We start from the raw sequence: 16503 nt of genomic DNA on the forward strand, positions 1-16503 counted from the left end.
CCTCAGATTCCAAATTTTCAAATGTGCCAAATGCAAAATACTGATAAAATCACCTTTATAGTTGTCCAAATGGTTCTTAGCATTGCATATTACTAACAGTAATAGTAAATAATAATATGCATTGCTAAGAACTTCATTTGGACAACTTTAAAGGCAATTTTCTCAGTATTTAGGTTTTTTTGCACCCTCAGATTCCAGTTTTTCAAATGGTTGTATCTCAGCCAAATATTGTCCGATCCTAACAAAGCATACATCAGTGGAAAGCTTATTTATTCAGATTATTCAGATCTTTCAGATGATGTATAAATCTTAATTTCACAAAAACTGACCCTTATGACTGGTTTTGTGGTCTAGGGTCACAAATGTGCAATATGAAGCAACGGTTTTTAAAGGTAACAAGGCACTTAAGTGGAAAATGGAGACAGACCTGTCTGAGTAATCATCTGCAGTCTGTTTTAACCACAAACACATTTTTGCAAGTGCTTTTTAATTTCCTAATGCATGTGTCATCAGAAGGTGCTGGGTGTTTTCAGCACAGAGGTCATTCCTGCAGGGACCCGCTTCGGCCCGCTGCTCGGAGAACATCTTTACCCTGAAGATCTGCCTGTAAACATCCACAGGAAACACATCTGGATGGTACGTCAGTAGATGTGAGAAAGATAAGAATCGTGTATGCATGTGTGTGCATGAGAGAGAGAGAGATTGAAAACCATTTTGAGTCAGTGGGGTTCATATTTACCAGTCATGCTTTAGGGGTGTGTGTGTTCGTGTTGGGTTTCTCTGACGCACCGCTCCTCGCTTACATGTGCCAGTAAAGCTACACACTCGTGTCTCGCACACTGACTCAGCAAGGAAGTGGCTGACAGGAGCGCTCACACATACACAGATACAAAGAGAAAACAAGGTTTCCAGAAAACCTTAATAAACCATTCTGATGCATAGCGGTTAATTTTACACGTCACATTCAGTCAATATTTCTGATGTATAAGTTCACATTCTCACGGTTAGAAGTTTATGGTGCAAAAATGCATTTAAAATTAGATGTTAAAAAATGTATCATGTCATATTATAGAAATGTCTTACATTGACAGGTTTATACAATATCCAAAAAACACTTTTATTACTCTACTTAAAAGTTTGGGGTCAGGTTTTAATTAGTAAGAATGCATTAACTTCTTCTTTCACAAAAGTGAAAGACATTTATGATGTTACAAAAGATTTATATTTCAAATAAATGCTGTTCTTTTGAACATTCTATTCATCGAAAAACCTAATTTACTAAATATGAAGCAGCACAACTGTTTTCAACATTGCTAATAATGATAAATGTCTTTTGAACTGCAAATCACCATGTTAAAATGATTTCTGAAGGATTCTGGAGTTATGATACTGAAAATTCAGCTTTGCATCACAGGAATAAATTACATTTGACCATATGTTAAAATAGAAAACAGCTATTTGAAGTTGTAATAATATTTCACATTTTTTCATTAAGTAAATGCAGCTTTGATGAGCAAAAATTGACAGAACAGACATGCATTAATTTATTAGTAATACACTACCAGTCAAAAGTTTTTGAACTGTAAGCCTGTATTTATTTGATCCAAAGTACAGGAAAAACAGTAAAATTTTGAAATATTTTTACTTTTTGAAATAGTTGATTTCTATTTGAGTATATTTTAAAATTAAATGTATTCCTGTGATCAAACCTACATATTTCCAGCATCATTACTTAAGTCTTCATTATATTAAAATAGAAAACAGCTATTTTAAATTGTAATAACATTTCACAATATTACTGTTTTTACTGTATGAATCATTAAATAAATGAAGCTTTGGTGAGCAAAAATTGACAAAATAGCCACATAAATTTTATGCTATTCAGAATTAATTGAAATGTAAAATAAATACAAATAAATTTAATTAATGCATTCATTTGATTAGTAATACACTACCAGTCGAAAGTTTTTGAACTGTAAGATTTTTTATGTTTTTTTAACAATATCTCTTCTGCTCACCAAGCCTGTATTTATTTGATCCAAAGTACAGCAAAAACAGTAAAATTTTGAAATATTTTTACTTTTTGAAATAACTGTTTTCTATATGAATATATTTTAAAATGTAATGTATTCCTGTGATCAAACCTACATATTTCCAGCATCATAACTCCAGTTTTCAGTATATTAAAATAGAAAACAGCTATTTCACAATATTGTTTTTACTGTATTTTTCCTTAAATAAATGCAGCTTTGGTATTCATATTCATTGAAAAGTTCCCAAAAAACTTTTGAACGTTAGTGAGACATTATTTGTTTTATATACTAAATGGAAATGGATTTCCTTTCTCTATATGACCACATCAAACGCAAAGCTTGCAAGTGCAGTCTCTGAAGTTCAATATTAGACAGGAACTAAAGTGAAAAAAGAAAGAGAGAAAGAAAAAGACAGAGAGAGAGAGAGAAACAGGTGGCGTAAGGTCAAAGAGTCGAGCTGTTCAACTGGCAACTAGAAGACTGAATCAACAACTAAACCGCAACCTCTCACTTTCACACAGTCGCTCGCACAAACAGATGTGCTCTTTAAATCTGAGAACAAAAACGCTAATCTCACACGGTTTCATGTCCTAAACTCGTCAGGATGCTTATTAGTGCTTGCTAAGCGATAACTATACTATTGCTCATACTAACACTGGTAGCATTTTTAATATTCAGTTAAAATGCCAATGCTGATTCTGTTTTTACTCTCTTTTCACAGATCTTCTCAGACGGGCGACTGCATCACTTCCTGTCGTGTCAGGATGAGAGTGGCAGCAACTGGATGCGTTTTGTAAACTATGCCTCGTCGCCTTGGCAACAGAATCTTGCCGCATTTCAAATTGGAATGCAGATTTACTTCTGCGCCATGAAGGTTCTAATGCCAGGGGAGGAGCTGCTGGTGGGGCGGAGCCTAGAGCACGAGGAGCCAATGAGCAGCGGCCTCAGAACTGCCTGTCTAAAACAGCCTCTTCCCACACACTGTGAGTAACAGCCACATCAATTTCAATGATAAATTGAATTAATGGATTTATTTTATTAGTAATACACTTCCAGTCAAAGGTTTTTGAACAGTAAGATTTTTTATGTTTTTTCAAGTCTCTTCTGCTCACCAAGCCTGCAATTATTTGATCCAAAGTACAGCAAAAACAGTAAAATTTTGAAATATTTTACTATTTTAAATAACTGTTTTCTATTTGAATATATTTTAAAATCTAATTTATTGCTATGATTTCAAAGCTGATTTTTCGCATCATTACTCCAGTCACATGATCCTTCAGAAATCGTTCTAATATTCTGATTTGCTGCTCAAATAACATTTTTATTATTATTATGTTGAAAACAGCTGAGTAGAATTTTTTCAGGTTTCTTTGATGAATGTAAAGTTCAGAAGAACAGCATTTATCTGAAATAGAAATCTTTTGTAACATTATAAATGTCTTTATCATCACTTTTGATCAAATTAAAGCATCCTTGCTAAATAAAAAATAATTTATTTCCCAGAAAATGGGAATGGTATAGTGTATAATGTTACAAAAACTTTTTATTTCAGATAAATGCTCATCTTTGGATCTTTCTATTCATCAAAGAATCCTGAATAAATGTACTCAACTGTTTTAAATATTGACAATAATAATAAAAACAATTCTTGAGCAGCAAAAGAAGACTGGAGTAATGATGCTGAAAATTAAGCTTTGATCACAGGAATAAATTACATTTTAAAACATATTCACATAGAAAATAGCTATTTCAAATAGTAAAAAATATTTCAAAATTTTACTGTTTTTGCTGTACTTTGGATCAAAAAAATGACGTCTTTAAAAACATTTAAATGTTTTGACTGGTAGTGTATATTGTGCCTGTTTCATTGTATTTATTACAGCTTCTAAGCTTCAGATTAGCTTAGGTTACTATATTTGTCACATTTAATTTCACTGCAAGACTATTTCACTATGTGATGATCTTTCATTATGAGATTCTGTGCTATTTTCCTTTCGTAGCATTTCTTCTTTCAGACTAGTGTTGAAGAAAACATCCAAAATACACATTTAAGTGTTTATTTTATTACACTTTATCTAGCTGCATCTGTGTATTTCCATTACAATACATATCTTTAATGTCTGTTCTCTCAAAATGAGTTTTTCTCGTGCAGTGAGTCAGATATTTCCACTTTAGCAGAATTGACATAAACCACAGCTTACAGTCTTACTCATATCTATATCCTGAAGGTCTGTACAAAAGCGTTTGTTCATATGTATTTCACCTGGGTTTGTACATTTTGTTCCTGAAAACATGCTGAAACGAAATGAAGCAAGAATTCTGAACCTGACTTTATCCATATTTAATTTCTTAGTAAAGCATATTACTAATCAAATTTTTTTTTTTTTTTAATTACAGTATGAAATTTACAAAATATCTTCATGGAAACATGATCTTTACTTAATATCCTAATGGTTTTTGGCATAAAAGAAAAATCGATAATTTATTAATGTATTATTTTGACCCATACAATGTATTTTTGGCTATTGCTACAACTATACCCATCCTACTTATGATTGGTTTTGTGGTCCAGTCATATATTAGAATTATTTCAGAATTTCAGAATTTTGGAGTTATAATGCTGAAAATTCAGCTTTGCATCACAGAAATAAATTACATTTCACCATATATTAAAATAGAAAACAGCTATTTTAAATTGTAATAATATTTACTGATTTTTACTGCATTTTTCATTAAATCAATGCAAAAATTAATTTTATGCTATTCTGAATTACTTGAAATGTAAAAAATACAAATAAATTGAATTAATGCATTCATTTTATTAGTAATACACTACCAGTCAAAAGTTTTTGAACTGTAAGATTTTTAATGTTTTTAAAGAAGTCTCTTCTGCTCACAAAGCCTGCATTTATTTGACCAGAAAAACAGTAAAATTTTTAAATATTTTTACTTTTTAAAATAACTGTTCAGTTGGCGTGTCTTGCCTTAAGACTTGCCTAACTATTCGCTCAAATGTTTTCTGAATATTCTGTGTATTTTCCTGCTTCAGATTCTTCTCAAGTTAAAGATCCAGTGAGGAAGAGAAAGCGAGGTCACACAGTCACTGAGATCCTGGATCTGGATCCCTGCACTGATCATCACACTGAAACTCCTCCAAACAAGCCGTTTAACTCCATCACACAAACAAAATATGGGGAAAAACTTACCAGAGAACCACACAATCCAAAATTGCCCTCATTTTCAATGGCTAATAGCATCTCTGACATCCCATTCAACTTGAATATGGCATCTAGTGTTGGAGAACATGTATACACTTCTGCTATCCCACAATCCTCTATGCCAGTGTATGCATGGCCTGTTATTCAATACGTGCCGCCACATCAGCCAATGGGATTTGGCCGAACAGCACCACACGCATCCCATAATATTACAGCAATCCACATGTATCCATCTCTCTTGCATCCAGCATCCAGTGAGAATCATCTTTCATCAGTGTTGACCAATAGAGGCGACCCTAAAATGAAAGTGACAGACTCCGCAAAGAGAGAAAAAGAGAGAAATCCTAAAGACTCCACAAACCAGTCCAGTGTTGATGACATCACAGTCCAGAGAGGCTCACCTGAGATGAGCGTGGTATCCTCAGGTGTCTCCACCTCCACAGAGTCTCTGAGCGGCCAAAAGCGGCAGATTGTAGGTTACAAGGCCTTACCGTATCCATTACAGAGACAGAATGGAAAGATCCAGTATAAATGTAACGTGTGTGGGAAGAACTTCAGTCAGCTGTCCAATCTGAAGGTACTTGGGTTATTATTTTTTATGAATTAATCTCTGATTTATTAATTGCAGTGTTAGTGGCTCAATCAAGGATGTCTGAGATGATGTATATGTAAGGAATTTTATCATCTTTACTTCACATTTTAGATTATACATTTTTATTATTATAATTTTTATATTACACTACCAGTCAAAAGTTTTTCAATGTTTTGTAAAGAAGTATCTTCTGCTCACCAAGCCTGCATTATTATTTACTTCAGTCACAGGATCCTTCAGAAATCATTGTAATATTCTGATTTGCTGCTCAAAAAAAATTTATTATTATTATTATGTTGAAAACAGCTGAGTCAAATTTTTTCAGGTTTCGTTGGTGAATAGAAAGTTCAGAAGAACAGCATTTATCTGAAATAGAAATCTTTTTAACATTATGAATGTCTTTATCATCACTTTTGATCAATTTAAAGTATCCTTGCTAAATAAAATATTATTTTTTATAAAGGAATGATGCTGAAAATTTTGATTGATCGCAGGAATAAACTACATTTTAAAATATACTCAATTTAAGTCTTAAGAAAATTTATAAGAACTGTATAAACTTTTTTTTTTTTTAGAAAATGTAATTGTAAAATTGTAACATTTTAAAATGAAAATTATAAAAATGAAAATGAATTCAAAATATTAACAAAAACTATAACAGTACATCGGTTATACTAAAACAACAACAACAATTGTTTCTGAAAAAGACTTTTCTGCTCACCAAGTCTGTAGTCATTTGATAAAAAAATACAGTAAAATCAGTAATATTGTGAAATATTATTACAATTTATAATAATGGTTTTCTATTTGAATGTATTTTAAAATGTAATTTATTTCTGAGATCAAAGCTACATTTTCAGCATCATTACTGCAGTCTTCAGTGTCACACGATCCTTCAGAAATCATTCTAATATGCTGATTTGCTGTTCAAGACACGTATCAATGTTGAATATAGTTGTGCTGCTTCATATTTTTGATTCCTTGATAAATACAAATTTCTGCATTTAAAAAGAACAGCATTTATTTGAAATAAAAAGCTTATATGTAACATTATAAATGTCTTTATCACTTTCGATCTAAATAAAAAATTGATTGATTTCATTTTGTGAATGGCAGTATGTATTTAATATTTATTTATTTTTAACTAAATCTCTCTCGGCTCTCTGCCTTCTGATCTCCAGGTGCACCTGAGGGTTCACAGTGGCGAGAAACCATACAAGTGCAACATCTGCAGGAGGAACTTTTCCCAGCTGGCTCACCTTCAAAAGCACATCCAGGTGCACACAGGAGAGAAACCACATGAATGCCATGTAAGAACACACACAGAAACATCTCACTGCTGTCTAGGAGAGTCACTCGAGATCTCATTTCCTGTGATATGTCTTGTGTGCAGGTGTGTAACAGACGCTTCAGCAGCTGCAGCAACCTGAAGACTCACCTGCGGCTGCACTCGGGCGAACGACCGTACGTCTGTAAGCAATGCCCTGCCAGCTTCACCCAGCACATCCACCTGCGGCTGCACAGACGCCTGCACTCTGCCCCACGCTCACACTGCTGCCCGCACTGCTCTCGCAGGTACACGAACCTGTGCAGTCTACAGATCCACCTGCGCCAGTTCTGTCCCGCCTCCAGCCTCACAGGCTCCGCCTCTCAGCTGTGTCGAGCCAATGACGAGATCGAGAGGTTTGATCTGAGTGAAGGCGCAGCCAGGCTTGAGGTTGGCATGGACGTGGAGTCTGTAAAGAAGATGTGTCAGGTGATCTGGGCACTTGCAGTTCCGCCTTTAGTCCAACAGGAAGCAGCACAGGTCCAAACTATGACACATGAATCGTCCAGCTCTCTCTCCCCAAAGGTTTCCATTAGACAGGACAGTGGTCAGGATGCATTAAACTGATCTAAAAATAACAGTGAAGACATTAATAATGTGACAAAAAAAAAAAAAAAAAAAAAAAAAAAATTCAAATAAATGCTGTTTCTATTCATCAAAAAATCAGCATATTAGAATGATTTCTGAGGGATCATGTGAAATTGGAGACTGGAGTAATGATGCTGAAAATTCAGCTTTGCATCACAGGAATAAATTACATTTTCAAATATTTTCAAATAGAGAACAGTTGTTTTAAATCGTAATAATATTTCACAATATTGGTGTTTTTGTTGTATTTCTGATCAATTTAAGCTTGGTGAGCTTAAAGACTAAAAAAAAGTACTGTCCCTAAATTTGTTAATGATAGAGTGTGCTAATATATGTTACATGAATAACATCTAAATGCGGAGTACTAAATGTTGCAGTCTTTGGATTTACAGTTGAGGTCAGAAGTTTACAGACACCCTGCAGAATCTGCAAAATGCATGTTACAGTTTATGTAGTACTGACCTGAATAAGATATTTCACATAAAAGACGTTTAGTGCACAAGAGAAAATAATAGCCCTGTTCAAAAATTTACATACACTTGATTCTTAATACTGTGTTGTTACCTGAATGATCCACAGCTGTGTTTTTTTTGTTTAGTGATAGTTGTTCATGAGTCCCTTGTTTGTCCTGAACAGTTCAACTGTCCACTGTTCTTCAGAAAACTAAAATTCCTTGGTTTTCCAGCATTTTTGTGCATTTGAACCCTTTCCAACAATGACTGTATGATTTTGAGATCCATCTTTTCACACTGAGTCCCTCAGTTGTCTTCAGTGTGAAAAGATGGATATCAAAACCACACAGTCATTGTCAGATAGTGTCCAAATAGACAAAAATGCTAAAAAAAGATCAACTCATGAACAACTATCACTAAACAAAAAACACAGCTGTGGTTCATTTACAGTATTAAGAATCAAGTGTATGTAAACTTTTGAACAGGGTCATTTTTATAAATTCAGCTATTATTACTATATGTAAACGTCTTTTATGTGAAATATCTTAGTCAGGTTAGTACTAAATAAACAATAACATGCATTTTTTTTTGTCTTATTTTGCTAATAATTAACATTTTTCAGATTCTTCAAGGTATATGTAAACTTCCTCAAATGTATGTGTTATTAATTACTGTTAATGACATGTTATATATCTCTAAGAAGAGATCAGGCTAGTTGTCTCACTGGATTTTAGAATATTTTTGTTTTTCCAATATCGTCATATTTTTATTTTTCCAATATCATCATATTTTTGTTTTTCCAATATCGTCATATTTTTGTAATATAATATTTGTATAATTACACGTGCACACAGTAAAACCAACCAAACAAGCATTCAGACAAGAGTCAGCTGCTGAATGAAGTCTCAGGGCAAGAGTATTTTTATAAATGTTAAATTGCATAAAGTTTGCATGTGTTTTATAAGTTATAATTGTACATATGATTCTATTTCCACGTGTGTTATTTCCTTTTTCCAGTTGTGTTATTTCTTTAATGTTTAAAGTTTTTAATGTGTTTCAGAATATTTTGCTATTTAAACAATCATTAAATAGACATTTAAATACATCTGTGGTGTCTGTAACAGTAGATGTACTTACGCGCGTGTGTGTGTGTGTGTGTGTGTGTGTGTGTGTGTGTGTGTGTGTGTGTGTGTGTGACGTGTGTGTGTGTGTGTGTGTGTGTGTGTGTGTGTGTGTGTGTGTGTGTGTGTGTGTGTGTGTGTGTGTGTTAGAGAGGCGTCCAGCTGATATCACATTTCTCTGTTGTCCTACAGAACAGCATCTGTTTGTAAACATCCGGGTTACAGTTACACACACACACACACACACACACACACACACACACACACACACACACACACACACACACAGCTATAGGTAAGCCTATATAGGATGTTACATATAATAAAACAGAAACATAATAGAACAAATCCATCAATTTATATAACAACATGCGATTTTGTTATCGGACGCGCGTTACTGTCTCTTTAAAAAATCCAGAGGCATGACGTCAGATATTTTGACAGGACGACGGAGAAACCGGATCCGCCGCTGACAACAACAATAAACACAAAGATGTCTCGAGGAACGCCGAGTCCCGGTCGGTGAGATATGCCGGTAACGGAGCGGAGAGGATGCGGCGCGTTCTCGAGCTGCTGGCGCGTGCTGCTGCTCGCTGCGTCCGCGTTCGTGCTGCTGGCGGAGAGAGCGGCGTGTGAGTGACCTTAAACCGCATCACAGGTGCATGGGATGCACCCCGTTTATCACATTATAACGAACCGTTACCATATTTATACCATTGTGTTTACACGGTACTCCTAGATGCTTCAACAATACGTCCAAAACATGATATTACAACGGTACATGTGTAAAATATCATGGTGTAATCATCATGGCGTAAATTCATGGTACATTTCGATATTCTTTTTGTTTAATTGTGTTTTAAAATAATGCCACTGATTACCTCTGGGTTACATGATGCAGCTGTGGCTTGTCAAATAATACAATGAATATTTTGACCATATACCATGGTAGCACCATGGTATTTTTGAGGGTACCTTTGAGCACCCTGTAAATACCCAGACACGTGATTTTATGTATATATAGAGGAAGAATCAGAATGTAATATAATTTTTAATGTGTAAATTATCTAGTTTATAGATAAGAATATACATTGAGAATATTGAGAATATACATCATATGTGACCCTGGACCACAAAACCAGTCATAAGGTTAAATTTTACAAAACTGAGATGTATACAACACATGAAAGCCCAATAAATAAGCTTTCTATTGATGTATGGTTTGTTAGGATCGGACAATATTTGGCCGAGATACATCTATTTGAAAATCTGGAATCTGAGGGTGCAAAAAAAATCAAAATACTGAGAAAATCACCTTTAAAGTTGTCCAATTAGGTTCTTAACAATGCATATTACTAATCAAAAATTTCATTTTGATATATTTACAGTAGGAATTTTACAAAAAATCTTCATGCAATATGATCTTTACTTAATTTCCTAATGATTTTTGGCATAAAAGAAAAATCAATAATTTTGACCCATACAATGTATTTTTGGCTATTGCTACAAACATACCCCAGCGACTTAAGACTGGTTTTGTGGTCCAGGGTCACATATGAAAGCTGAATAAATAAGCTTTCCATCAGTGTATGGTTTGTTAGAATAGGACAATATTTGAATGTGAGGGTGCAAAAAATTTAAACATTGAGAAAACCGCCTTTAAAGTTGTCCAAATTAAGTTCTTAGCAATGCATATTACTAATTAATTTTTTTTAATATTTTTACAGTAGGAAATTTACAAAATATCTTCATGGGACATGATCTTTACTTAATATCCTAATGATTTTTGGCATGAAAGAAAAAAACGATAATTTTGATCCATACAATGTATTGTTGGCTATTGCCACAAGTAAATTCCGTGCTACTTAAGAATGGTTTTGTGGTCCAGGGTCACATTTTAATCAATATTATTTTATGTATTTATATATTTATTTATGTGTAATTAATAAAACATACATTTTATAAATTTTATAAATTCTACAACACACTCTCTCTCTCTATTTAAGTTAATTTAAAGGCAAAATATTATTAATATTTTTAAATAGAATATTTTATATACATGTTAATTTTTTATCATATTATTATTTAATCTGAAAAATATTTGTGACCATGGACCACAAAACCAGTCTTAAGTAGCACAGGTATCCAGAAATACATAGTATGGGTCAAAATTATTGATTTTTCTTTTATGCCAAAAATCATTAGGATATTAAGTAAAGATCATGTTCCATGAACATATTTTGTAAATTTCTTACCACAAATATATCAAAACTTTTTGATTAGTAATATGCATGGCTAAGAACTTCATTTGGAGAACTTTAAAGGCGACTTTCTCAAGATTTAGATTTTTTTGCACCCTCAGATTCCAGATTTTCAAATCGTTGTATCTCAGCCAAATATTGTCAAATCTTAACAAAACCATACATCGGTGGAAAGCTTATTTATTGACCCTCATGACTGGTTTTGTTGTCCAGGGTCACATTTACAAGTTTTGTTTTCTATCTGCAATTACCGTATTGTGGCATCAATGTAGATGTAGAAACATGTTCTGTTTAATTAAAATGTATTTAAAATGCACTTTTCAAAATAAATATTGTTCCAAAGCAGGTTTAGAGATTTAGGGATCTGCAAAAAACCCTCATCTGCTGTCAGAAATGACAGATTACAGAATTGTTTTGATCATATCACATCTTAACCTGGATTTCCTGTGACATAATCTCATCCCATTCCACTGCTCTTTTGTAATGTCAAATATTGCCGAGATAATCTCATGCAGCATAAAAGCATATTGAAGTGCACAGATGGAGGTGTTTAATCATAACACATGTTTCTCTGTGTTGTTCATCAGTGGTCTGCTGTGTGGTCTTCTACCTGTGGAAGGAGGAGCTTTGTTTGGCCGGACTGACCTTTGCCCTCTTGGTGCCGGGGTCATTGGTGCAGGTGTTGAGTTTCAGGTGGTACAGGGCCGATGGAGACAAACGGACGTGCCACAGTTACATCATACACACATTTCACCTGGGCATCTTCAAAAGGTGTGTTTTCATCTTTTAAAAGAAATAGTTCATTTATTTATTTAGTTGTTTGTTTGCACCTCTCTGAGATTGGTTAATGGTCAAGCCGAGATGTTGATAAGTTTGTTTTTTCATAGTAACAGATTTGGAGAAACCTAGCATTCCATCATTTGCTCACCAATGGGTCCTCTGCAGTGAATGGGTGCCGTCAGAATGAGAAACAGCTAAGTAATCCACACCGCTCCAGTGCATCAATTAACATCTTGTGAAGTGAAAACGTGCATGTTTGTAAGAAACAAATTCATCATTAAGACCTTTTTAACTTCAAACCATTTTTCTTCCATCTATAATTTTGCTTTTTTTTTCCAGTGAAAAGTCATCTGGTAAGAATCAAAAGAGAAACATACACAGATCAAGCACTGTTTACAAGTGAAAACCATCCAAAACAGTTTCTAAAACAAATATGGTGATGGATTTTGATTTGAGAGGACAACAGGAGATGGACTTTTTCACTGGAGGAAGCATTATTAAGAGTTATGGTTTGAAGTTAAAAACACTTTAATGATGGATTTGTTTCTTACAAACACACCGCTTTTCACTTCACAAGATGTTAATTGACAGACTGGAGTGGTGTGGGTTACTTGTGGATTAATGTGATGTTTTTCTCAGCTGTTTGGTCTCTCATTCTGACGGCACCCATTCACTACAGATTATCCATTGGTGAACAAGTGATGCAATGCTAAATTTTTCTAAATCTGTTCCGGTGAAGAAACTAACTTGCATGAGTTTCACTGTAATGCGTGTGTTGCACATCAGGTTTTGGGACTGCAGTGTGTGTGAATGGACGGCTCAGGGCTCGTCGCAGTCGCATGCGCAGGAGGTGATGCAGCATGCGGACGTGTCTGCTCTTCGTCTGCTGGAGGTTTTGCTGATGACTCTACCGCAGACGCTCCTGCAGACCTACGCTCTCACTGTTACTGACTATGGCCTTTCATCTCCAGGTCAGTCCTGAAAGAGAAACCTGTTTGAAAACAGTTATTGTTTATACCATGCAGAACATTTATGCTGCAGATAAAAACTTTGCACTCTTCATGTGTTTATTTTGCAGTTGCGCTATGTGGTGCCATGTGTTTGCTCTCACTGTCCTGGGCGCTGGTGCTCTACAGCCGGGCTTGTTGTTTGATCCGTCCAGGGCATTTGCAGATGCCGCCGGCGGCGCTCCTGTGTCAGCTGCTGTGGAGGATGGGAATGTTAGCCGCTCGGTTCACCAGCCTCGCTTTGTTTACCCGCACTTTCGGCTGCTGGGTCATCGGGGTCATGGGTGAGTCTCAGCCACATCAACTCTATAGATATGCACGCCCAGGTTTTGCTTGTAAATTACCAATAACATAAATCTCATGAAGAAAAGACAAAATAAGAGTCAATAAGATTGTTTTTTTTTAAAGAAAGTAATACTTTTATTTAGCAAGGATGCATTAATTTTTATCAAAAGTGAAAGTAAACTTTTGAACAGTTGTGTATGTTTTCATGTTACAATAAAAAGGAATTGCACCAAATTCCAAAAAAAGTTAAAAAACATACTGAAAAATACATAAATGTGACCCTGGACCACAAAACCAGTCATAAGGGTAATTTTTAAAAAAATTGAGATTAAAACACATATGACAGCTAAATAAATAGACTTTCCATTGATGTATGGTTTATTAGAATAGGACAATATTTGGCTGAGATACAACTATTTGAAAATCTGAGGGTGCAAAAAAATCTAAATATTGAGAAAATCACCTTTGAAGTTGTCCAAATGAAGTTCTTAGCGATGCATATTACTAATCAACAATTAAGTTTTTAAATATTTATGGACGGAAATGTACAAAATATTTTCATGGAACATCATCTTTACTTAATATCCTAATTTTTGGCATTAAAGAAAAATTTATAATTTTGACCCATACAATGTATTTTTGGCTATTGCTACAAATACATGTGCTACTTAAGACTGGTTTTGTGGTCTAGGGTCACAAACATTATGGACAGATCAAATTAACTAGATTGTCCTTTTTTATATATTTAATTGTCAATTAAGTGCAGTTTCTATAATTAAATGTTAGCTGACACCAGTGTTGGGTAAGTTACTCTGTTCAGGACTATTGCATTACTGTTTTTGCATTGTTTGTAAAAATAATTAATTTCCTAACAATTTTTTTTAAGCAATTAATGCTTTTATTTTAGCAAGGACTCCTGAAAAATAAAATGTATCATGGTTTCCACAAAAATATGAAGCTTTCGAATTTAAAACTTTATGAACTTTTCAGCACTGGTAATAATAAAATATATTTCTTGAGCACCAAACTTTGCCATCTCATGAATAAATTACATTTTACAATATATTCAAATTTTTTTTTTTTTTTAAATTGTAATAATATTCTATAATCAAAAGAAGAAAAAAAGTTAAGAAAAAGAAAAATGTAAAACAGAAAAAAATAAATGTAATGATGTTTCTTAAAGCAAAGTTCGGGAGGAGCACGTCAGATACTTAGCCTAATTAACACAGCTGGAACTCACTCAAGCCAATCTACATCATGCATAAATACAGCCGACTCACCTCTACCCATTTGACGGATTATCAGCATCCCTCCACCACCCCATCTCCTCACTCCGAGTTCCTTCTACACATATACATAGGGGGGGGGGGGTACTCTAGGTTCGGGCCATTCCCGAGCTCGGAGCCCTTCCCCGGACAGCACGCCAAACATGCTTACATACTCTAGCTAATTATATGTAAGTGGGAACTCGTGAATTTTGCATAAATTAAGTCAACTCTAGATTGTCCTCTTTTTTTTACATCGTGAGATTATTTTATTGTCGAATAAGTGCAGCTTCTATAGCTAAATGTTACTCTTTAAAAAAGTAATTAATTACTAGTTACTAAGTAGTACATCGTCAACAGTTTAATTAAATTACTGTACAAATTACTCTCTCCAAAAAGTATTTAATTACTTATTACTAATTACTTTTTTAAATCCTAAATCAACTTTGACAAGTTAAATATACAAGGATAGACATGAAATGGTTCTTTTAATTCTTTCAAATAAATTATAAATAACTACATAAATTATTCATGGTCACACTTTAGATTAGGGTCCAATTCTCACTAACTATGACTTTTGCCTCAATATTCTCCTAATTACTTCTTATTAATACGTATTAAATTGTTGTTAAGTTGAAGAATTGGGTAGGATTAAGACTTTAGAATAAGGTCTTGCAGAATAAGACATTAATATGTGCTTTTTAAGTAATAATAAACAGCCAGTATCCCAGTAATATTCATGCTAATAACCAACACGTACATAAAAAGCATGCATTTAAGGTTAGACTTTAAATTTTGATGTTAAATCCACTTTTGTACTGTATATAAATGTTTTACAGTCTATACACAGTATTAAGTTCAGTTACATAAGAAGTAACTGTAATTAAATTTAGTTATTGCTTTACTTTTTCAAAAGAAAAGTAATTAAATTACAGTAACTAATTACTTAGTAATTAGTTACACCCGACACTGGCTCACACATAATATTATCAACTCATCTCTCGGTTTGTATACAAAACGTCTTTTAATCTTGTGCGTCTCATTTTCTCCCAGCATCTCATTGGCTGATGGCTGCGCTGTGGTTGGTCTCGCAGCAGACTGACATATATGTGGGTCAGTGGTCATGGCGCGTGTTTAACTTCATCATGGGAGGCGTGCATGTGTTCCTTTTTCTCAACGTGAAGGACGGCTCGTCCCGTTTCCGGATGGCTGGATTCTACACAGTACGAACACACACAATCTCCAGTCTTAAAGGATAACGATTGCCAAAATGCAACCTGTGCTATTCTTTTTACTGTAAACGAGACAAACATATATCTAAAAGCATAATTACGACAAACGAGCCGTTTTTGAGATTGACCGTGATTTCGTTTTGTTTTCAATGGCCGATGAATGGGAATACTAGGGGCAAAAATTTGAGCGCATCAAAATCAATATTTTTACAACACTAAAAAGGCTCGACACACCATGAAACTTTGCTTGAAGTATCGCCTGGGTCTCTACACATGAACTCCAGCATTGAGAACATTGTTTGTGTACACAGAGTTTACTAAAAAGAAAGGTTTTGAACAACT

General features: G+C 34.2%; 2 protein-coding genes across 2 annotated transcripts in view; both read left to right on the forward strand.

The window, feature by feature from the left end:
- Positions 1-8977, forward strand: part of prdm1c (PR domain containing 1c, with ZNF domain) — a 13014-nt gene extending 4037 nt beyond the window's left edge. Inside the window, exons 5-9 of the mRNA XM_073852793.1 lie at positions 514-636; positions 2755-3016; positions 5083-5828; positions 7025-7153; positions 7237-8977. Of these exons, the coding sequence (XP_073708894.1) occupies positions 514-636; positions 2755-3016; positions 5083-5828; positions 7025-7153; positions 7237-7737 (1761 nt within the window). The 3' untranslated portion in view covers positions 7738-8977. The remainder of the gene's footprint in view (positions 1-513; positions 637-2754; positions 3017-5082; positions 5829-7024; positions 7154-7236) is intronic.
- An 816-nt stretch (positions 8978-9793) lies between these two features.
- Positions 9794-16503, forward strand: part of xkr5a (XK related 5a) — a 10158-nt gene continuing 3448 nt past the window's right edge. The window contains exons 1-5 of the mRNA XM_073852794.1: positions 9794-9963; positions 12180-12363; positions 13159-13343; positions 13451-13663; positions 15983-16152. Coding sequence (XP_073708895.1) covers positions 9861-9963; positions 12180-12363; positions 13159-13343; positions 13451-13663; positions 15983-16152 — 855 coding nt within the window. The 5' untranslated portion in view covers positions 9794-9860. The remainder of the gene's footprint in view (positions 9964-12179; positions 12364-13158; positions 13344-13450; positions 13664-15982; positions 16153-16503) is intronic.

Source organism: Garra rufa, chromosome 13, assembly GCF_049309525.1.
Source record: "Garra rufa chromosome 13, GarRuf1.0, whole genome shotgun sequence".
NCBI lineage: Eukaryota > Metazoa > Chordata > Actinopteri > Cypriniformes > Cyprinidae > Garra > Garra rufa.